The sequence below is a fragment of the Ambystoma mexicanum genome, chromosome 6p, assembly GCF_040938575.1.
Source record: "Ambystoma mexicanum isolate Mex_15411 chromosome 6p, UKY_AmexF1_1, whole genome shotgun sequence".
NCBI classification, from domain to species: Eukaryota; Metazoa; Chordata; class Amphibia; order Caudata; family Ambystomatidae; genus Ambystoma; species Ambystoma mexicanum.
This window is the reverse complement of record NC_090935.1, coordinates 1,162,602,033-1,162,620,746: the sequence shown is the minus strand read 5'-3', so window position 1 is coordinate 1,162,620,746 and position 18,714 is coordinate 1,162,602,033. Positions and strand designations below refer to the sequence as shown.

The window sequence follows — 18,714 nt, the reverse complement described above, 5'->3', positions numbered from 1 at the left end:
GACTCCCCCAAGCTGGCGTGGTGGGGGACTAATGGCGCCTTTTGCCAAAGGCACCCGTGGCGTAGGGGCGCTTTTAGCCCACCGCCGTGGGTGCCTTTGACATTAACAGCCTGCATGCCGTGCCTTCTCCCGCTACGTCATTCGGGGAAGTCCTTGAAAGACTCCCCCGAGTTGGCGTGGTGGGGGACTAATGGCACCTTTTGCCAAAAGCACCCGCGGCGGAGGGGCACTTTAGCCCACCGCCGTGGGTGCCTTTGACATTAAAAGCCTGCATGCCGGGCATTCTCCCGGTACGCCAGCTCGGGGGAGCCCTTGAAAGACTCCCCCAAGCTGGCGTGGTGGGGGACTAATGGCGCCTTTTGCCAAAAGCACCCGCGGCGGAGGGGCACTTTAGCCCACCGCCGTGGGTGCCTTTGACATTAAAAGCCTGCATGCCGGGCATTCTCCTGGTACGCCAGCTCGGGGGAGCCCTTGAAAGACTCCCCCGAGCTGGCGTGGGCAAAAAAAAAAAAATGTAAAAAAAAGGTATTTGGTGTCAAAAAATCGGTAGGCGGTAGGACTGCTTAAAAAGCGGTACCCTACCGCCTAAATCGGTAGGGTTGGCAAGTATGCTGTCAGCCAGCCTTTTAGGTTTCTCAACTGTGTAGGGTGACTCAGTAGTTTGTGGGAATTGCCTGAGAAACCTTTCACTTTCCTTCATATTGCAAAGGGCTGAATCTTTGCATAGCTCTCAACTCACACACTTTTGGCGGGTGTCACCCGCCTTGTAAACAGCTGACTCACCCGCCAACCCTCCTGCACGCCCATTCATTTCAATGGGCCTCTCACCCGCCAAAAATAAAATCGGGTGTTTTCACCCGCCTTTGCGACACAAATGGTTGAGAGCTATGTCTTTGTATTTCTCCGTTAAGATCATTTGTTGCAGGCCAATTGCTGTGTCATTTATTGGCGAGATGGATGGTCACTTGTTTACAAGGAGAGAAGAGACACAGCTATGGAAGTGTTTTTGTTTTTTACCGGTTCACTGAGCCATTGATCCTCCTACCCTTAACACGTGTAGTGTGCAGGCATTTCTGCTGTGTGGGCTCTCTAGAGGTTAAGGGTACCTGTTGAAGGGAAGTTTGGAAAGCTTAGCATACGGGTGCCATTTCCCAGAGTGCACGATGTGTGTCCGCTGGTGCATTTAGTTTACTTCTGATTTCTTGTTGAGGCAGGAAGGCAGTTTCTCCTCCTAACAGCGCTCTGTTTCCATTCACCACCACTACTCGAAGTTAGAGGTCTGGTATTCTGTACACAAAGCCATTTGCCATGCCAGATTGACAGGTCCAAGTATGTACAATTAAGTGGCATTACGGTTGTGTGTTGTTTGTTGTTGTGTATTTCTTTGCTGTGTACATTGTGTGTCATTGTGGTAGACTGCAGCTACCAGGGGTTCCTTGGGATAGCTCCATAAGGCAGCTTGTTACCCTCAATCTGTTTGGGAACCAGTAGGGATGAAGAAGAGTTTATTGAGCATAACTTGAGCAATGACCCCAAGATGTAAATCTTAAACTAAAGAGGCGAACTTATATATCTGTATATGAACTGTGAATGGGGGATAAAGTTAAGAATGAGTGGCCTAGGACCATATTCACCACTTATGAAACTCATAGCAATAATAAAGTATATGCATATGAATGTCATTCATTTTTATAAGGATGCCTATCTATTTATCCAACAGGCCTCTGTTACCAGGGCCAGCTGTTAAAGTATGTAAAGCAACAAAAGGGAATTATTTATCGTTCAGGCAACTGGTACCGTTGCCTTGTCTTTATGTTCATATTTATTATATAAAAGCTACCCTTTCAAAAGGCTACAATAAATTCATTTGGTGTAATTGGATATTATGTATTGCTCTCAACATCTTATTGGGATCTCAGTCAAGGGACAGGGACAATGGGCCTCATTACAAGTTTGCCGGTCCGGTAACTACGGTACCGGTAAGCTTGCCGGTACCGTAGTTACCGGACCAGCAAACTACAAGTTCTGCTTGCGGGTGCCTTTTCACCCACCAGGTCGGACCTGGCAGGCGTTACGGCCCCCGCGAGCAGAGCATGTGGGATGCACCGACACCATTCTGAATGGTGCCGGTGCATCCGGCCTCCCCATTCCCATTGAGCCCCCCATTGCCAGGGGCCGGAATAATTCACAAGTTTGGCGGCAGCCTGCCGGTTTTACCAGCATGGCTACTGCCAAACTTAAAATGAAGCCCAATGTGTATCTTCCCCTTTTACCGGTAAAGGGGTCCTAGGAATTGATGATACACTCCCTCACTGTGGAGGCACTCGGCCACGCCCTACGCAGGCTGGGTGCTATTAAGTGCATTCCCCAGATTTGCAAGACACACATTTGGCTGTAAGGTGTATGACCGTTTCTCTTGTTCCCCAACAGGTTGCTTATTTATAGGGAAGTTTTGCATACCAGTGATTTAATTACAAGCTAGGGTCATCAACCATCTTATATATGGTTTTTCAATGGTTAACATTGGTCAAAATCATGGACAAGCCATGGTCACCCACAGACCCTTCCCACCAATTCTCTCCCCTCCTACCTTTCTCATTGCCTGCCTCTCCCTGTCTGCCTATTGCTTACTCTCGCGCTCTCTCTGCCTCTCACTCTCTTTCTCTTTCTCTCACATTGGGCCTCATTATGAATGTGGCGGTAAGGCACCAACGGCGCCGGTAGTGCTACCAGCACCGTTGTTATCATACCACCACATTACGAGTTCTGCTTGCGGGTGCCGCTCTGCACGCCTGGTCAGCCCAGGAGTGCAGAGCAGCACCCGCAAGCAGAACTCGTGATTGCACTGGCACCATTAATGGCCCATTTGCGGGTGCCGGTGCCGCCAAACTCGTAATGAGGCCCCGTGTCTTTATTTTCTTTCTTTCTCTCTCTTCCACTCGCTCTCTCTCTCGACCCCATTGTCTCTGGCTCTGCCCCTCTCTCTTCCGCTCTCTTTTTTCCTTTCTCTCTCTGTCTCTCTCTCGTATTCTCTCTTGCTCTTTTGCTGCTAATTTAAGGGGAATTGTACCTTATTAGCACCCGGCGCTGAGGAGCCATCCCTTCAGATCCTACAGCTGGCAGGATCAATCCAGCAATGAAGGCTTTTGTTCCAAGGGAGCTGATGGCTGCTTTCCTGAACGTCACCTTCTCCCTCCTCGCTGTACACCCCTACCATAGTCTCATACTCCTCCCTACACCCTCATGGCCACATCTTCCCCTCCCACAGGCTATCATCATTTAAGTCACCCACCTCTATCCCCATCCCCTCCCAGCCCCCGTTATCTGGAAACCTACCACAGAAGGAGGAAAGTGACTCACACTCAATCGCCTAATTCTCGTTTCTACTTTGCCCAACTTTAGTGGGCACGCTTCCCTTCTATGGAAGGCCACATGGACGTGCACTCCCCTTCATGAAAGGGAATCATTTCTTTTGCAATTGACATTATAATCATCTTGAGTGTGTGGTTGTGGTGCGTATAGTGATAGTGTCTGCCGCAGGGGATGGGGTACTTCATTAATTTCGCTTTTTATCAACAGAACAAAAATCTTCCTAGTTGCGTGACCTTCGGTTCTTTAGAATGTTTCTTTCCTTAAAACATGGACACATGAATAAGTGCCTCTTGAGCTATTTTTATTCCTCCAAAGCTATTTAAACATGCATCACATTTATTCAAATTTCCCCAATTCTAGGATTCAAAGGCACACATAAAAGTCAATGGCAAATAATGTATAAAGAGACTACTAACACAAAAGTTTAGAAGAACGAAAGAAATAATATACACGCCCATAGTTCCACCTTCCTCATTTTTCCTAATCCAAGCTATCATGAAATCACAATCCTTATAACAGGCTTCTCTACCAAACCCTAACAATCCCAAGGACATTTGATCCCATCCCTCCCTTAAGCGGAAAAATATCCCTTACCCACTATTTATGCTTTTCAGGGTCAACATTGAGGCACAAGAGCAGTTCTGCTGTGGCCAATCCATGCTGCCTGCTTTACTACTGTTGGGATGATTTGCAGTGGGATGGTCAAGGCACAGAGGAGGTGGTGATATTTTCCATCTCATACAACTTGTACCGAATAAAGAGGCACTGCTCCTTGTTACTCCAGTAGCAGCATTAAAGCATTGGCCTAATATGTTCACAGTTGTATTGCCCTACCAAGAAAGTGGTTGGAGGCACAGAGGCCAGTGTGGGCCATAATCTGGGTGTCAAGGATGAGGGCAATATCCTGGATGATAGCCTACCTTGGGGCCAGGTGGGAGTACTTAAAGTCCTGCAGATGGGTTGACCCTGTCTCAGTCTCTCACGGTCCTCACTACCTCCCCGTGACCGTCAATCAACAGGTCCCTTCTGTCATGGTTGGAAATCCCTGTATGGGCCCAAGTCCTTGAAGGCACTGGCAGGTTTCAGCAACCACACTCACCGGAGACACAGCAAGACGACACCAAAGTGCCGTGGAACAAGAGTCCATGCACAGAGAAGGTCATGGAAATTATGGGACCGGTAGCATAATAAAACACATAATAAAGCAGTAATGGTGGCAACCGCATGCCAGCATCTCCATGTATCGTTGTATGCGGTGCAGAGGATTAGCATTTGCATCTGAGCATGTGCAGATGAACCATATACCTGCTGCCAACATGCACCGTTGCACAGTGTCTTCTTTTTGAGTCAGGAAGCCGGGGACCCAAACATTTCCTCGCGCATGCGTGGATCTCTTTTGGGAGCATAAAAGGAGTCCTCTCTTAATATTGAATGCCTCGCTAGAGTTGATTTGTTTATCCCAGAACCCTCACTTTCCCCGTTCCCCCTTTTGAACTACTAGTCCACGATGCACTTTGATTTCATGCATAAAGGACTTTGCTTGCTTGTTTTCTTTTATTACAAACTCTTGCCACTTTTCTTCATCCAGCAAAAAATGTCCTTACACCTTGGAGGTCTGTTTTCTTTTTTCTGTGGTATTACCTACTCACACAGCCTGGGCAACAATCACATCCTTTCTGGCCTCCTCCAGCATGCTGTCCCTGGCGATATGGCTTCCTGGAAAGCCCCTCATACCATTCTGTGGTACCTGCTGCTAGCCAGTGTTTTAGGCATCAATCATTGCTAGATGACCGCTCAAGGATTGGTCAGCCTGTGATTTGGAGGGGGCCGGGGAGACCACTGGGGTTGTGTGTGTGCTCTGTTCTTCCCCAGGTCTCTCCAGCTGTTATGGGAGGACTCTGTCTTTTCAAGGCTGCCTTTCTGAGCTGGCTTGTCCCCATGCTCCAACAACAACCACAGCATCTGCACCATCTATTGTTCCACATTGTGAGTGGTGGGACAAGGCTCAGGCCGAAGTTGATTGACTAGGTATTGCAGGATGGAGGACAGGGTATTTGGAGGCCAGTTCCTCATCTGCCGATTATACATCAGTCTGGTAGGTTGTTACTGTTCATCAAATTCCTTCCCAATGTTGTCGTCTGCTGCTGTGGCCTACATGCCGCCTGTAAGTCAGAATAGCCACACAATAATGAACCTGGTTGAGCTATTTTGGGGTCTGTCTACTGAGACATCAGAAGGAGGTTACCTGGAAAGTGAACAGTGTTTCATCAGGCCAGGGCTAATTGTCTGGACCTCTGAGTAGTTAAGGTAATTAGGTATGTTTATAGAGTGGTGCTGGCGTGGTTGATGTTTTTCAATTTGCATGCTGCACACTTTTTTGGAACCTTCCCAAAGTTCCTTTGTCTGTTTAGCGCATCTGGGAGCTTCATGAGAAGAAGCAACTCTCTCAGAAGAGTAACAGATCTGATCATCATAATGTTTAAGACACTAAGGAGCTCATTACGAAGTCAGTGGTACCAGTAAAAAAGGCCGTTAAATACTGCTTCAATTCTACTGCCTATTGTGTACGATTTGGAAAGCAATACCGTCCGATGTAATACAAGTTGGTTTTTCACAATGAAAAGAAAAACCTGACAATGGGCCTCATTCCGAGTATGGCGGTAAGGGATACCGGTCACCGTTAACGAGACCGGTGCCGGTAATCCCTTACCGCCACATTCCGAGTTCCCTTTGCGCCCTCGTCCTTAAAGCCTGCTTTTAGCAGGCGTTAGGGACGAGGGCGCAAAGGGGCTTTTTAGCCAATAACGGTGACCGTAAAGTACGGTCACCTTTATTTGCAATTTCCCCATTCCCATTGAGTCCTATGGGGGCTCATTTGGGAATGGGGAAGGGCCCTGAGGAATTGGAAATTACCGCCCTGGTCAACTCGGAATAGGGCAGTAATTTCCCATTCCACCAGGGCGGTGCCGGTACGGGTCCGGTGCCGACCAAGGCGCTACTACCGCCATTGGTTAGCGCCGGACTCGGAATGAGGCCCAATGTTTACCTCCACCTAAGAGATGGAGGTAAAAGTTGGAAAATGGCCCCAACGTTTTTTATACTTGTGTCACTGTACAGAAGGGAAGTGAAGGTGCTTCCCTCCAGTACAGGGAAACAACTTGTTCATGGCACATTGTAACGGGTGAAACACTGGGCATCTCTGATGCCCACCCTCTCACCACCATACCCATGTAATGCATAAAAGTGTAATAAATGACTGTGTTGTGAAAAAAGTCAGTAGTGGGATGAACCAAACCACTACTGTACATTATCCATTTTCACCTTCACTGTGTTACTGGCATGGTGGTCAATTCTGAATTGTCTGCCACGGGTGGCAGTAGTAATTACCTCTGGCAGTATTGTGATGGAAAGTCCACCCATCTCGTATTGATGCCCTGCCTGTTTTCTTAATTAATGATGTATTTCCAGACTCAGACAGTGAATTATTTGTAGGACAAAGTTTTAAAGGAACACACTCCTGTGCACTAAACACCTCTTACTCCCCACACAGTTGGCCTACGTTGGGTACCTGATGCTGTTTAACTACATCGTGCTTGTGAAGATGGACCGCTGGCCTTCCATGCAGGAATGGATCGTCATCTCTTATATTTTCACCCTCGGGATCGAGAAGATGAGAGAGGTAATTGCTTGTCTTTGACAAAAGGAAAACTGATTGTTCAGAAAGGTTACTCAGAATGACTGCATCAGATGTTAGAGTCCGCAAAGGGGATTTCAGAAGCGCTGAAGTACAGTTGTACATTTTTGTCCTAAAGTTTGGTTTCAAGCCATTCACCCACTTTGAGTGCATGGTAACTTTTCGTAAATAAGTTTCATTGTACCTATCAATGGAGACAGGTTGGGCTACATATCATAGTGACAACTACCACTTCATCAATGTAAAACAAAATGTAAGAAAAAAACTGATATCAAACCTTTCAACTTGCTACCTCAAATGATCCCTAACATCTTAGCTTGCATGATCCAAACTTTCAAGCTCAGAATTTGAATACTGGTGTAGCTATTTTGTGCTAAACGGCACTGGGTCCTGATCTCATGAGCTCCCATGGGTGGTGCTATTTCTATTCACTTATGGTAAATTGGAAGGTATGCAAACTGTGCAATATATTTCATCACATGAATGTTTCAATTAGGGATGTGCAAACCTGCTTGAAAAAGACTCAAGCCTATCTAAACAATGGGAGTTCAACTTGGCTCAAATGATTAAAATCATTTGAGATGAGGCTCGGAGTGGTTCGAAACTTTTGAATCAGAATTCGAACAACATGTATGGATATGAGTATTTTATATTTCGACTCTCGAATACACCTCTTTCATAATACTGAATTCTCGGATACTGATACAGTATCTGAGAATTCAGTATTATTGATGGCTGACAACATTATACAACAGGGACAGAGAAATTAATGCAAATGAAACAAGCGCAGAGGGTGCTCTTTTTCATTTGTGTTCATTTTAGAAGTGCACAGATCACCTTATCAACAAAGGTTACCTGCACATTTCAGGGGGGCTATGTGACAGTCAAATGATATGCTGAACAGCCCCCTTGCATACATTTGGGTGCTAGGAGCGCATTTCGTAGTGGCGGGATCTTACAGGGACCATCAATGTGAAATGTTAAAAATAATAAAAAATCATTGCCATCCCTTGAGAGATGGAAATGCAAGTGCGACAGCAGAGGTTGATACTTAAAAACAAAAATTACACTGCCATTCCAAATAAGCACATAGAAATCTATTTTTTGTGCATTTCAAAGAGCATTCCATTTGTGGATGTGGGATGTGCTTTGAAATGCGCAGAATCTTTTGCAGACATTTGTGCAGATTTATCAAACGGCACCAAATGTATAAGCCTTTCAAATATTTTGGGAACCCCCTTCTTATTTTCCTTCTTTTTGGTAAGACAGCAGTAAACTTTGCAGAACCATTCAGGGTCAGGTCTAACATGATATTGCAAAATTCCATGCAGTTTCATTGAGAGGCACCAAGTGTAACCCATCCGAAAACTGCTTTTTACCAAGCCTGTAATGCAGAAATATGTATGGATGTCCCTGAACATCTTAGATGTTCGCAAACATCACAAGGGGCCCCAAACATCCGGGCTGTTCGCGGACATCAGAGATGAAAAACACCAGTTTATTGGCTTTTTATGGCCATATCCCATCCTCATCACCCCTCACATCCCCAGAGATTGTTTCATTAGTTGACAAGTGCAATGTTGTGTTTTTAATATGTTTTGACTGTGATGTCTGCGGACTATGGACGCTGTCCACGAATCCAACTAGGCATTTGTTTAAAGAAATAGGACGCACCTCACGTTTTTAATTGACCAATCAGTGGGCGCGTACGATGTCAGCAGACATCACGTCGGACCCTGATTGCAAAAGCCTGCTTTCGGGACCAAGCTGCTGCTCCTGGCACACATTTGGTGAAAATCCGTCCAGCGGTTTGGTCTGTAGGAGTGAGGCATGAGGAAAATGTATTTTTCATTGCATCTATGAGGAAAACCACAAATTGTGGAACGTCTCCTATAACTCTGCCCACCCTGGACGAACCCTTGCCAAACTTTGCAGAATGAATCCGAGGGGGCCATATACTTTATGTGAAAAGTATGGTGAGTATTTGTCCAGGGGGGGGGGCGAAAGAAGTGCTCTTCCTATGGGTTGAGCAACTTAACCATAACTACAGGGCCACTAACGCAGGCCCTGTAATATACACATAATTTAAAATGTTTAGCCTTATATTCAATATACATATTTAAAAACTTAAAGACAATATTTATTGGGTGTTTTCACACACAATGACTGCGCCACACTGTTTTATACTTCTTTTTCAAAGAGATTGTATTTGAAAGTAAATTGTGGCAAAGGAAAAAAATGGTCTTGTGCCCTGTTACTATTTACACATGTTTCGACTTCACAAGAGCCTTTCTCAAAACAAATACGGCATATGTTCAAGTCACATGTTCTGGTCACATATCTAATCGTGATAATTATTCTCATGTGGATAGATTCCACCTAGCTTGATGAAAATTCACGGGTTATAATCTCACCTAATGAGAGCTTGTTGAGATCTGAAACTGCACAGCCGACACGCATGATGAAAAATATATATAAAATATATTTTTTTTAAATGTTCCTATGTAACATTTGTGGGAAAGGAACTTCAAAGTTTTTACATGGGGGCATTCATTTTGTGAAATTAAGCAGCCTCCTCTGTTCATGTTAAGCTCTGCTCTTGTGGCACTAATCAAGCAAAAGCCCCCTACTGGGGACATTTGCTTACTGTTGCCAGAGAAAAGAACTTAATATGAACAGAGGAAGCCACCACAATATTCATAATTGCCTTGACTTTCTTTTTATGTTGCCTCTTCTCCGCCAGTCCAGGGTAGCTCAGAAAATGTAAAATGAAAGGCACAGCAATTACAAATACTTGGCTGGCCCTGAAAGTAGCAGTGGCAGCATTTATGAATACTCCGCCCCCCACAAATTGCAGTGGGTGGCTTAGTATTTATAAATGCTTGTACAATCGCTTTAAGTTTCCGGTCAAGCCTGGGAAACTAAAAGCAAAAGTAGCTGCATTTTCATGGATATAGGATTGCGGAGGGCAGGGTAAAATGGAATAAGAATGTAAAGTAAAGGCAAATACCCAATTACGCACACTCCAGAATAAAGACGACCCGCTAGGGAAATAGGCCAGGAGAGAATGTTGCAAGGATAACAAGGTTTAACTTTACAAGATACAAATGTCAGCAAAGGACTCTGCTGCCAGAGAGCACTCTGACTCATTCAAATACAAACATCAGCTTATAAGGGGAAAAATGGTCACAACATACAGTACAGACTTGGGGGCACAGATTGGTGGGGAGCCTACACAGCGGCCTGCTCCATAGGGGATGCCAGGCTACGATTGGTTAGTTCTTCTCTATCCATCAGGCTCCACTTGGGTCAGCTGGGCTCATCTTCAAAGTGAAGGTCGTGTCACACTTTCAGAACAATGTTTCTATCTAAACTAACATACTACGACAGAATATTAATTAATTGTGGAAGGCACCTTTGTGGCATGGGAAATCGTGCCAGGGAGCAGAGAGAATAACATACAGTTATGCTGGCCCACACATTCACAGCTTCATTGATACCGCAGTTGCCGCATTCAAGGTTTCCCCTGGGGTTTTGATATTAAATTTATGTTCCCTGGTACTATGGGTTGCAAAGGGCATGTGTTGCTGTAAAGGAGAAATATAGTCGTACCTGCTTAGATCTCTTGTGGACACTTAATGAGTATTGAGGCCTGGAGGTCGTGCTCTGATCAGAGGATGCAAAGGTGCAGGGGTCGATTCAGGGGTTGAGTTAGTGGTGTGGGGCTGGCTCCGACCTGGCTGGGTGGGGGTTAGGGGCTGAATGGCAGTTTAGTGGAGATAAATGGAAGCAGAACAGAGCCTGGTGTTGTCTCACGCTCAGGGTACATTCTATCGAAAGATACTAGATTCCGCAACACTGAAAGGACGAGGGAGAAAGTGGACTTACTTGGGAACAAGGCTCACGCAGAGCCATCATGTTGTACAGAAATTGGACCATGTGAAGTGTGTCTGAGATCTGCGCGAGCCTGCAGCTTCTCCCTCTGGGGCCTAATACAAAATGGAGTCCAGGGCTCGACACTTTCCTAGTGCCGGGTGTCTACATCTAAGCTCTGTAACGCCTTTATATGTGGCTTGACATGCGAAATGCTCTCCCCTTATATATTAGATCACTTTGTATGGTGTTCGCTGTATTTGGAAGAGTCCACAGGGTGGGTTAGGCTAATTTCCATCCCAACAAAAGGCAGCACTCACCAGAAGCATATCCTCCAGCTTAGGCCTGCCAGCATTCTTTGCTCTCCGGCAGCAATAAGCAAACGCTTCCAGTAGGGGGCTTTTGCTTGATTAGTGCTGCAGGAGCAGAGCTTAACATGAACAGAGGAGGCTGCTTCCTTTCACAAAATGGATGCCCCCTAGTGCTAAAAGAATCCAGACTTTCAGGCTCATTTCTCACAAATCTTACATAGGAACATTTTTTAAAATATTTTTTATATATTTCTTTCATTATGGTCCATCTTTTTAAACCATAAAATTTCTGAGTGAACTAACCCTTTAAGGGCCTCCTTAACATGAGCTTTGGCTTTCTTTGTTATAGTCTGTGGTCTTGGCCCAAGATTCGGTAGTCTGGGTTCTTCTGCCACTGTTTTTACATGGTTAGCCCATTTCAAAGATCTCTGGGACTTGGCTTTAAGAACCTCCATCAGCTTGTGCTAGGAGTGACGGTGCAGTCCATTGACAGATCCAATACAAAAGGGGCTTTACTACATTTTTTGGCCCATGTCAATGAGACATAGCTCTAACTCTATTAGGGCACTAGAGGCATTCTTTGGCAATCCAAGTAGCCTCTTAAGGAATATATTTTATGTTTGTATACATTTTTCACACGGTCTGAGCACCCAGTACTGAACCATACAATGTGTTAAGGAAAGTGCCCCGGGGGCACTGCGTACCTGTACTTCCTGATGGTGGTCGCGGTGAGGTAGCCAGGCTGCCCAAGTAACAGGTGAAGAATAGGTGACGCTTGAAACCAATCCAACACCCTCCTGTGAGAACACCGGGTCAGACGTGAACCAGCTCCCAACGCCACGAATGTACACTTACCTGATTAACGTGGCGTCAGGACAATGCAAGCACTGACAGGGAAAGAAAGTCCTTGATGAAAGTGGAAACCAGAACTCAGGAGGCTGCTGGAGCTTCAGGCGATGGTGAACTAGAAGAAACAGCTGGTGAAGGTCGGCTGTGGCTGAATACCCAAGCAGAGGCTGGAGGCCAGGCACAACAACCCGGAATAGAGTAACCATACTGGATGAGCGAACAGGTGAGGACCTAGGCGAAGGGAAGCCTAACACAGGGGAGCAACTGGAAACCCAAGAGAACACAGGAGCCAAGAATCAAGAACCCCCCCCCCCCCCCAGGGGTCCGGGAGAACCAGGGTGAGGGAACCCAGCAGGAGAGCCTGAGGACAGGAAGGCAACAGGAGGCACCAAGAGGGAGATGCCAGGGAGCCAGAAAGCCAAGAGCCAGGACAAGGCCCAGAACGAGGCCCACAACGCAAGCCTGTGTAGCTCTGAGGGCAAGGTGGACTGTGCATGCGCGGAGGGCCGGACACGGCTGCCCGCGCATGCGCAAATCCACACAAACGGGGTTCTCAGATGAAATTAAGGCTGCGGGTAACCGTGGCCCCCCAGCCTAAACCGTGGATAAATCCGCCATGACAGGGCACGCCGGACTCAGTGAACGTGCCCCGACCTCCAGGTGAGTGGCGTGACACAATGTGCTGTTTACTGCTTTCAAGTGTGATATCTTTTAAACAGACTGCAGAGGAATCTGGCTGTAGTTCGATCAATGTCAATCACCACAGAGGACTTTAACATTATCTGTTTCAATCATTGCATCTGTGAATTCAGTACTCCTTGAAGCTGTAGGCCTAGCACCTCTAATAAAATTCCTTGTGGTGACTGCTTCTATGTGGGACTCACATTCACAGCTGTTCTTTATTTATTGACGTTGTGCTTTGAGTTGTTTATAAAGTTTTAACAAGGCTCTGAACCCACCCTTCTTCACTTCCTGATGGCAGTAAACTGTCCCATCTATCCCCACAAATCTATACATGGTTTGCTTTTTTCTCACCTTCATCAGCTCATTTGTGTGTTGCTGATTTGTTTAGCAAATAACCTCAGAGAACCGAAAAGAACACTGCACACAAAGGTTCACTGTAGGGGTTATTTTACAGGTGTTCTTGGTGAAACACTGTTTCCAGCACTTCATTAACTAGCTTTCTTTTAGCTTATTTGCTTGAAAAGTATATTTCCCTTGGTATCCTAGCTTTAGTTATTGTACATACATTTTATTTTATCAATGCAGATCTTGTCCCAATGCACGGTGGGAAGAATTAAGTGTGTAAAACGGCATAGGCGGTTGGTAAGACTACATTATGGCCAACAACACCACTTTTGCACTTATCATACTAGGTGATGGCTTTTGCTTATCCTGGAAGACCAAATGGAATGTGCTAGCTTTTGGGGCTGCATTGGCTCCTGCGGATGATCCAATTGTTTCCGACACCTTCTTTAGATTGATGGTCCTGACTAAGCATTCTCTGCCACATGTGGCAAGATCCTTTTAGAAACAATTAGGGAAACTCCTCCTTGCCAGAATACTGCTTGCTAAACCCACCTAATGAGTGGGAGACATTGCTGGATGCTGGGTTACTTGAGAGCTGGCACTGTACCCATCCACTAGAGAGTTCCCCAGAGTATTTTGAGCCTTTAGCTTGTTTATCCAAAGTATATCTTACGCGCTACACCCTAAGGATGGAGCAAAGACCCGTGGTGATTAGAGGTGACCTGAAGAACTCTAGGCAGCTTCCCTTCCATTGTTTCTCTTCTTCCCACTCCATTATGAAAACTAGACTTATGCAGACCATTCTTGGCTCCAGTGGTAGCTGCTTGACATAAATTGCTAGGGAACAGAAGTCCTTCCAAACATTGTTCAGCCTTGTTGTGCCTCTTCATTGAGATGCAGCTTTAACCGCTAGGCAAGACATTTAGGTCCTGGAATGTACATGAGCCTTGGTTGGCGCAGAACAGAAGCCATCATTGTAGCAATGATGTAGAAGCCGCAGCCATGCTCAGCAGTGGTGATACGGACTAAACGCTGATAGGTTGGCAACAGACTGTGCCCTTAAGGCTGTGCGAGGAAGAAGTAAGCTACCATCCGATACCAAGGTATACCTAACTACATGCCGCGTTTTAGATGATGATGGTGGCTTCAGCTACCTGAGAACATGATTCACGACCAAATGACTGCTTTAATACCATTGGGTAATACACTGTGCTTGGATGGTCATGTAAAGCTATGCCCTCAGGATGTACTGTTAGGGAAACCGTTGTTGATGTGACAGGCTAAACGTATCACACTGATTTTCTGTATGATGTTCATTGAGTAAAACTGCATAAAAACTCCGCCATTTCTGAGTTCAGCGCCTACAAATTCGTGGCAGTGTTCTGACCCATGTTTGCACAGCTGTATGGAAATAAACCTGGTCTCCACCTTTGCTGCCTGTTTCCCTGGTAGATTATTTAGTAATGGGTTGCGTTTCTACATTTGGTCCCGTCACATCTCAGATGCATGCCCCGCTGAGACAATAACAGGAGTAGCGGACTGCTTCCTTTACAACCCCTGTGATCGCAAAAATGAAATGTAAGAGGTCTGATTCAAACCTCTAAAGGAGTTTTGGAAGCGAGCTGCCCATGAAGGTTTATGTGTCTCCCTGGGCTGTGTGAAAGGCACGGTTGTTTAATTATAAGTCAACATGAATAGAAACTCGATATAAAAGTAAGGCAAAAAAGAGGGAAAATTAGAAAAATGTGTGTAATAAGACTTAAACTGAACAAAATAAAACGTGAAATATGAAAACACAATGCAGGGAACCTGATACTAATGGAGGAGATGCAAAGGGAGTATATGGGTGCCAATAGTGGGTCCAGGGGTGAAACCGCGCTGAAGGCGGAAGCAGAGACACCTCCAAAAGAGAAGAAATGTCATGGTAACAGGTACTGGTTGTAGTAAAACACAATATAATGGGAGGAATCAATTGAAATGGCAGGAACCACCGGCACAGGTACAGATGCTTATTAGATCTTTATACGGTACTGACCAGAAACCTGCAGATAGCTTGAGAAATTGAAGATATTTATAAAGGAGGACATATGTTGACAATTTCCCATAGATGGGACACTTGACATAATTAAACTCCCAGGATATATATTCCAGGAACAGCCCGATAGGTCCGCTCCACCCTCAATATAAATCCCTGGCTGGCCTCATCAGCCAGCCTAGGTGAAGTGGAGGAAATCCTGGTTTGCTCCGTTCGGCAGCATGGGTGAAAGAAAGCACCGGGACGAGAAGCCCAAGTAAAGGCCAGTGGCCCGCCCGCTGAGTATCGCTACTGATTGCTGTGGGGGCAGGTGGGGTGAAATCAGCGCCATCCCCGTTGTCATGGTAATGCTGCCTAAAATCGAAATGGTTGCTGGAGCATGGCAGTGAGATCAACGGCATCCCCACGGGACAGGGGACACCATCTGGAGTAAAGATGGTGGCAAGGGCTGCATGGTGAAAGGGGCAGCCCCCACACTAATGAGGACACCCTGAAGATTTCAATATGTGCCGTGGGTGCCGTGATGAGTGTGGGTGGGTGGGCCCACCCCACCACCCAGAAGATTAAAAAAAGGGCATCGGGTGTGACGGTGATCATGGGTGTCCTCCAGCCTACAGAGCCACCCAGAAGAAGCAAAAAAGCCACAGGAGTGGCAGTGACAATGGGTGGACCCCCAAGCGTGCAGGCGGCCACCCAGGAAAATGTTAAAGAACACAGGATGCTCGGTGAGTGCGGATGGCCCTATCTGGCAGGTGGGGCCACCATGAAGAAAGAAGAGGGGCCAGACACCTTCATTCATCCGCAGAGAACAGACCCCCAGCCAGCCACGCCTCCAGCCAGCTTTTACACCAGCACAGTCAGCCCTGAAACCAGCCCACAGCCATCTCTGCAACCAAAGGACAGACACATGAAGATACTGTGAGGGAGCGACTAACTGCAGTAGTCACCCTATTGTGGCATAGTGATTTATATGTGTTATATTTATATGTCATATGTAAATATATATATGTATAGTTATATGCATATATTTAATTACTGTTATTAAGGGTAATTGGAAGTGTAGAGAATGTGATAAGTGTTAGGGGAAATGTTAAGTATGGGTAGGATATTAAATACATTTAAGAATGTTAATTAGAGAAAGTGGGTGGAGGGTAGGTACCCCCGCGTGAGGTAGCGGGACAGTGTGGTGGCCTGCCTGGGGCTGTCTAGTTAGATGGTACCACGCACAGAGGCCATCCTCTGGCCTCACACTCAAGGAAGGGTGAGCGGACATAGCAGGTCACCAGTCAGGTGGTGCTCACGCCCAGGGAATCCTAGGGAATATAATAGGTAAACAGTTTAAAAGATAAGTGTGTTGAAGGTAATGAATTTGTTATTCTGCCTTTGTTTAAATTGATATTGTTCTCAAACATGTGTATTATCATTATAATAATAAAACTGTTTAAACTTAAAAGATAAGGGTGGTAAAAAATAAAGATTAAATAAATAAAATTCACTCTGGTGTCTGTGTCCATTAGTGATCTAAGAACTCAGGGTGTAGCCCATCTCCTGTTAACAGCAGTTTTATGTTGAGGTGCAGCGCCCTTACGTACAGGCTGGTCAGGAGTGTGGGAGGTGGACACCTTTGCTTGGACCAGGGCTGGAAAACACAGGCTACACATAGATTACAGAAAATGATCTGTGGTCAGCCTTCTTTCCAGTTCCCATACACTTTGGTAGTCTGTATTTATTAGCATTTTCTCATAAAGGCTGACAATTGGCATGAACCCACCTCACAGCAGAGTACATAAAAAGCCCAATACTTTTCAGCCATGCCATGAATAAACATCTAGATGATGTTGAATTCCCCACAGGGTCTACATTATTGCAGTGTGTTGGATTATTCATCACATTTCTCACATAGGAAGCATGTAAGCAGGACACATTAGTATTATTAACAACACTAACCCAAAAAGGGCATAAGGCATCTTGGCAAAAACTTCAAATATGCAAAGAAAAAGTGCATTATTTGGGTCATAACATATCAACATGTAGCAAAATATAAGACAATCGAGAGTAGAAGACTTGATGAAATTGCCCCAGCTGCTAACAATAAGTCAAATGAGATCCTTTCCTGGGTCTTATAGGGTACATTCAACAGTGGGTATTGGCTTTGCAAACATAGTAAAGCTGCCACAAGGGATGGCTCATGTGTCCATGCACCAACCCCTTCAATGGGCGGAAGAGGCTGACAGGGCATACATAGAAATAGAACAGGATCTAACACGCTTCACAGTCCTCACGCTACCAGATTATAAAAAGCCATTCATCCTATTTTGTCATGAAAAAAAGGGGTATGCACTAGCAGTGCCAACTCAGACACATGATGACAGACACCCCCCGATTACCTATTTCAGGCCACTACTGGATGATGGAGCAGTACATTTGTAGGTATTCCCCCCACAAAGACCATTTTGAGAGTAGGGATGAGGGCCCCTCAAATACCTTGAGGTCTTGGATAGGTTCAGCCACTGTCTTAGATCTGAGTGGTTGTGGCCCAGGAACTGTGTCAGGTGGGGGAAGAGGTCATTCAGCATTGATTTCTTCTCTCCCACCTTCGTTTGACAATTGTTATATCCTGAATAGGTCAGGCAGTGATAGCTGCATTGTAAACATGCTTGACATGCCGGGCTCAACCACATACTTGAGCCCACACTCAAACACAGGTACTTTTTCGGTGCTTTCCAGCCCAAGCACGGTAATACTGTCTTCTTTTTTTACTGCAGTGACATTCTTCTCCACACCACGGCATGTGGGTATGCGTGCGGGGGCCGTCAGCTCACCATGACGGCCACCTCGTGTACTTTATGCTCCCGTTATTAGAGGAGAGAAAAAGCAGGCCGAGCAATCTGGGATCAGAGAAGAGCGGAGGATTCCAGAAAAGCAAACAGGGTCGTGCTGTCTGGGCCGAGGAAAAAATGCTGCATAGCCACAGCGGCCGCACTCGAGAAATTGTACCTGGGTGAAGTTGAGAAGGAACAGTCAGACAACAGCAGATCAGGAAATAGGAGTTTGGGTCTACAACCTAACTCCAGCTCTCTAGTACAAATGCGGCCCAGAATACGTGCTCCTTGAATTTAACACATTGGGCCTCATTCCGAGTATGGAGGTAATCCTACCTCCAATACCGGTACCGAGTCCGCCCTGGTTCAATGGGGACTTACCGGTCTATTCCAACCTTTGCGGGACCGGTAAGTCCCCATTGAAAAAGCCATTCCCATTTGAGCTCCCATAGGGCTCAATAGGAAGGGGGAAGGCGCTAATAACGGTACCGCAAATTGCGGTACCGTTATTAGCTCTAAAGTCCCTTAACGGGTCCTGTCCATAACGCCTGGTAGAACCAGGCATTAAGGAAGGGACCCACTAAGGGAACTCGGAATAGGGCGCAAAGGGATTACCGGCACCGGTGTCCTTACCGGTGCCGGTATCCCTTTGCCGCCAACTCGTAATGAGGGCCATTGGCACAGATTTTACATTGTACATGGCAAATAAGCAGTGCGCAAACAAAATCC

The 18,714-nt window shown here is 46.0% G+C and overlaps 1 protein-coding gene across 7 annotated transcripts in view; it reads left to right on the top strand.

Moving 5' to 3' along the window:
- The window catches only part of TRPM3 (transient receptor potential cation channel subfamily M member 3), a 1,922,641-nt gene that overhangs the window by 1,709,661 nt on the left and 194,266 nt on the right, over positions 1-18,714 (top strand). For all 7 annotated transcript variants that reach the window (XM_069625801.1, XM_069625800.1, XM_069625799.1 and 4 more), the window contains one exon: positions 6,923-7,051. In XM_069625801.1, the coding sequence (XP_069481902.1) occupies positions 6,923-7,051 (129 nt within the window). The remainder of the gene's footprint in view (positions 1-6,922; positions 7,052-18,714) is intronic.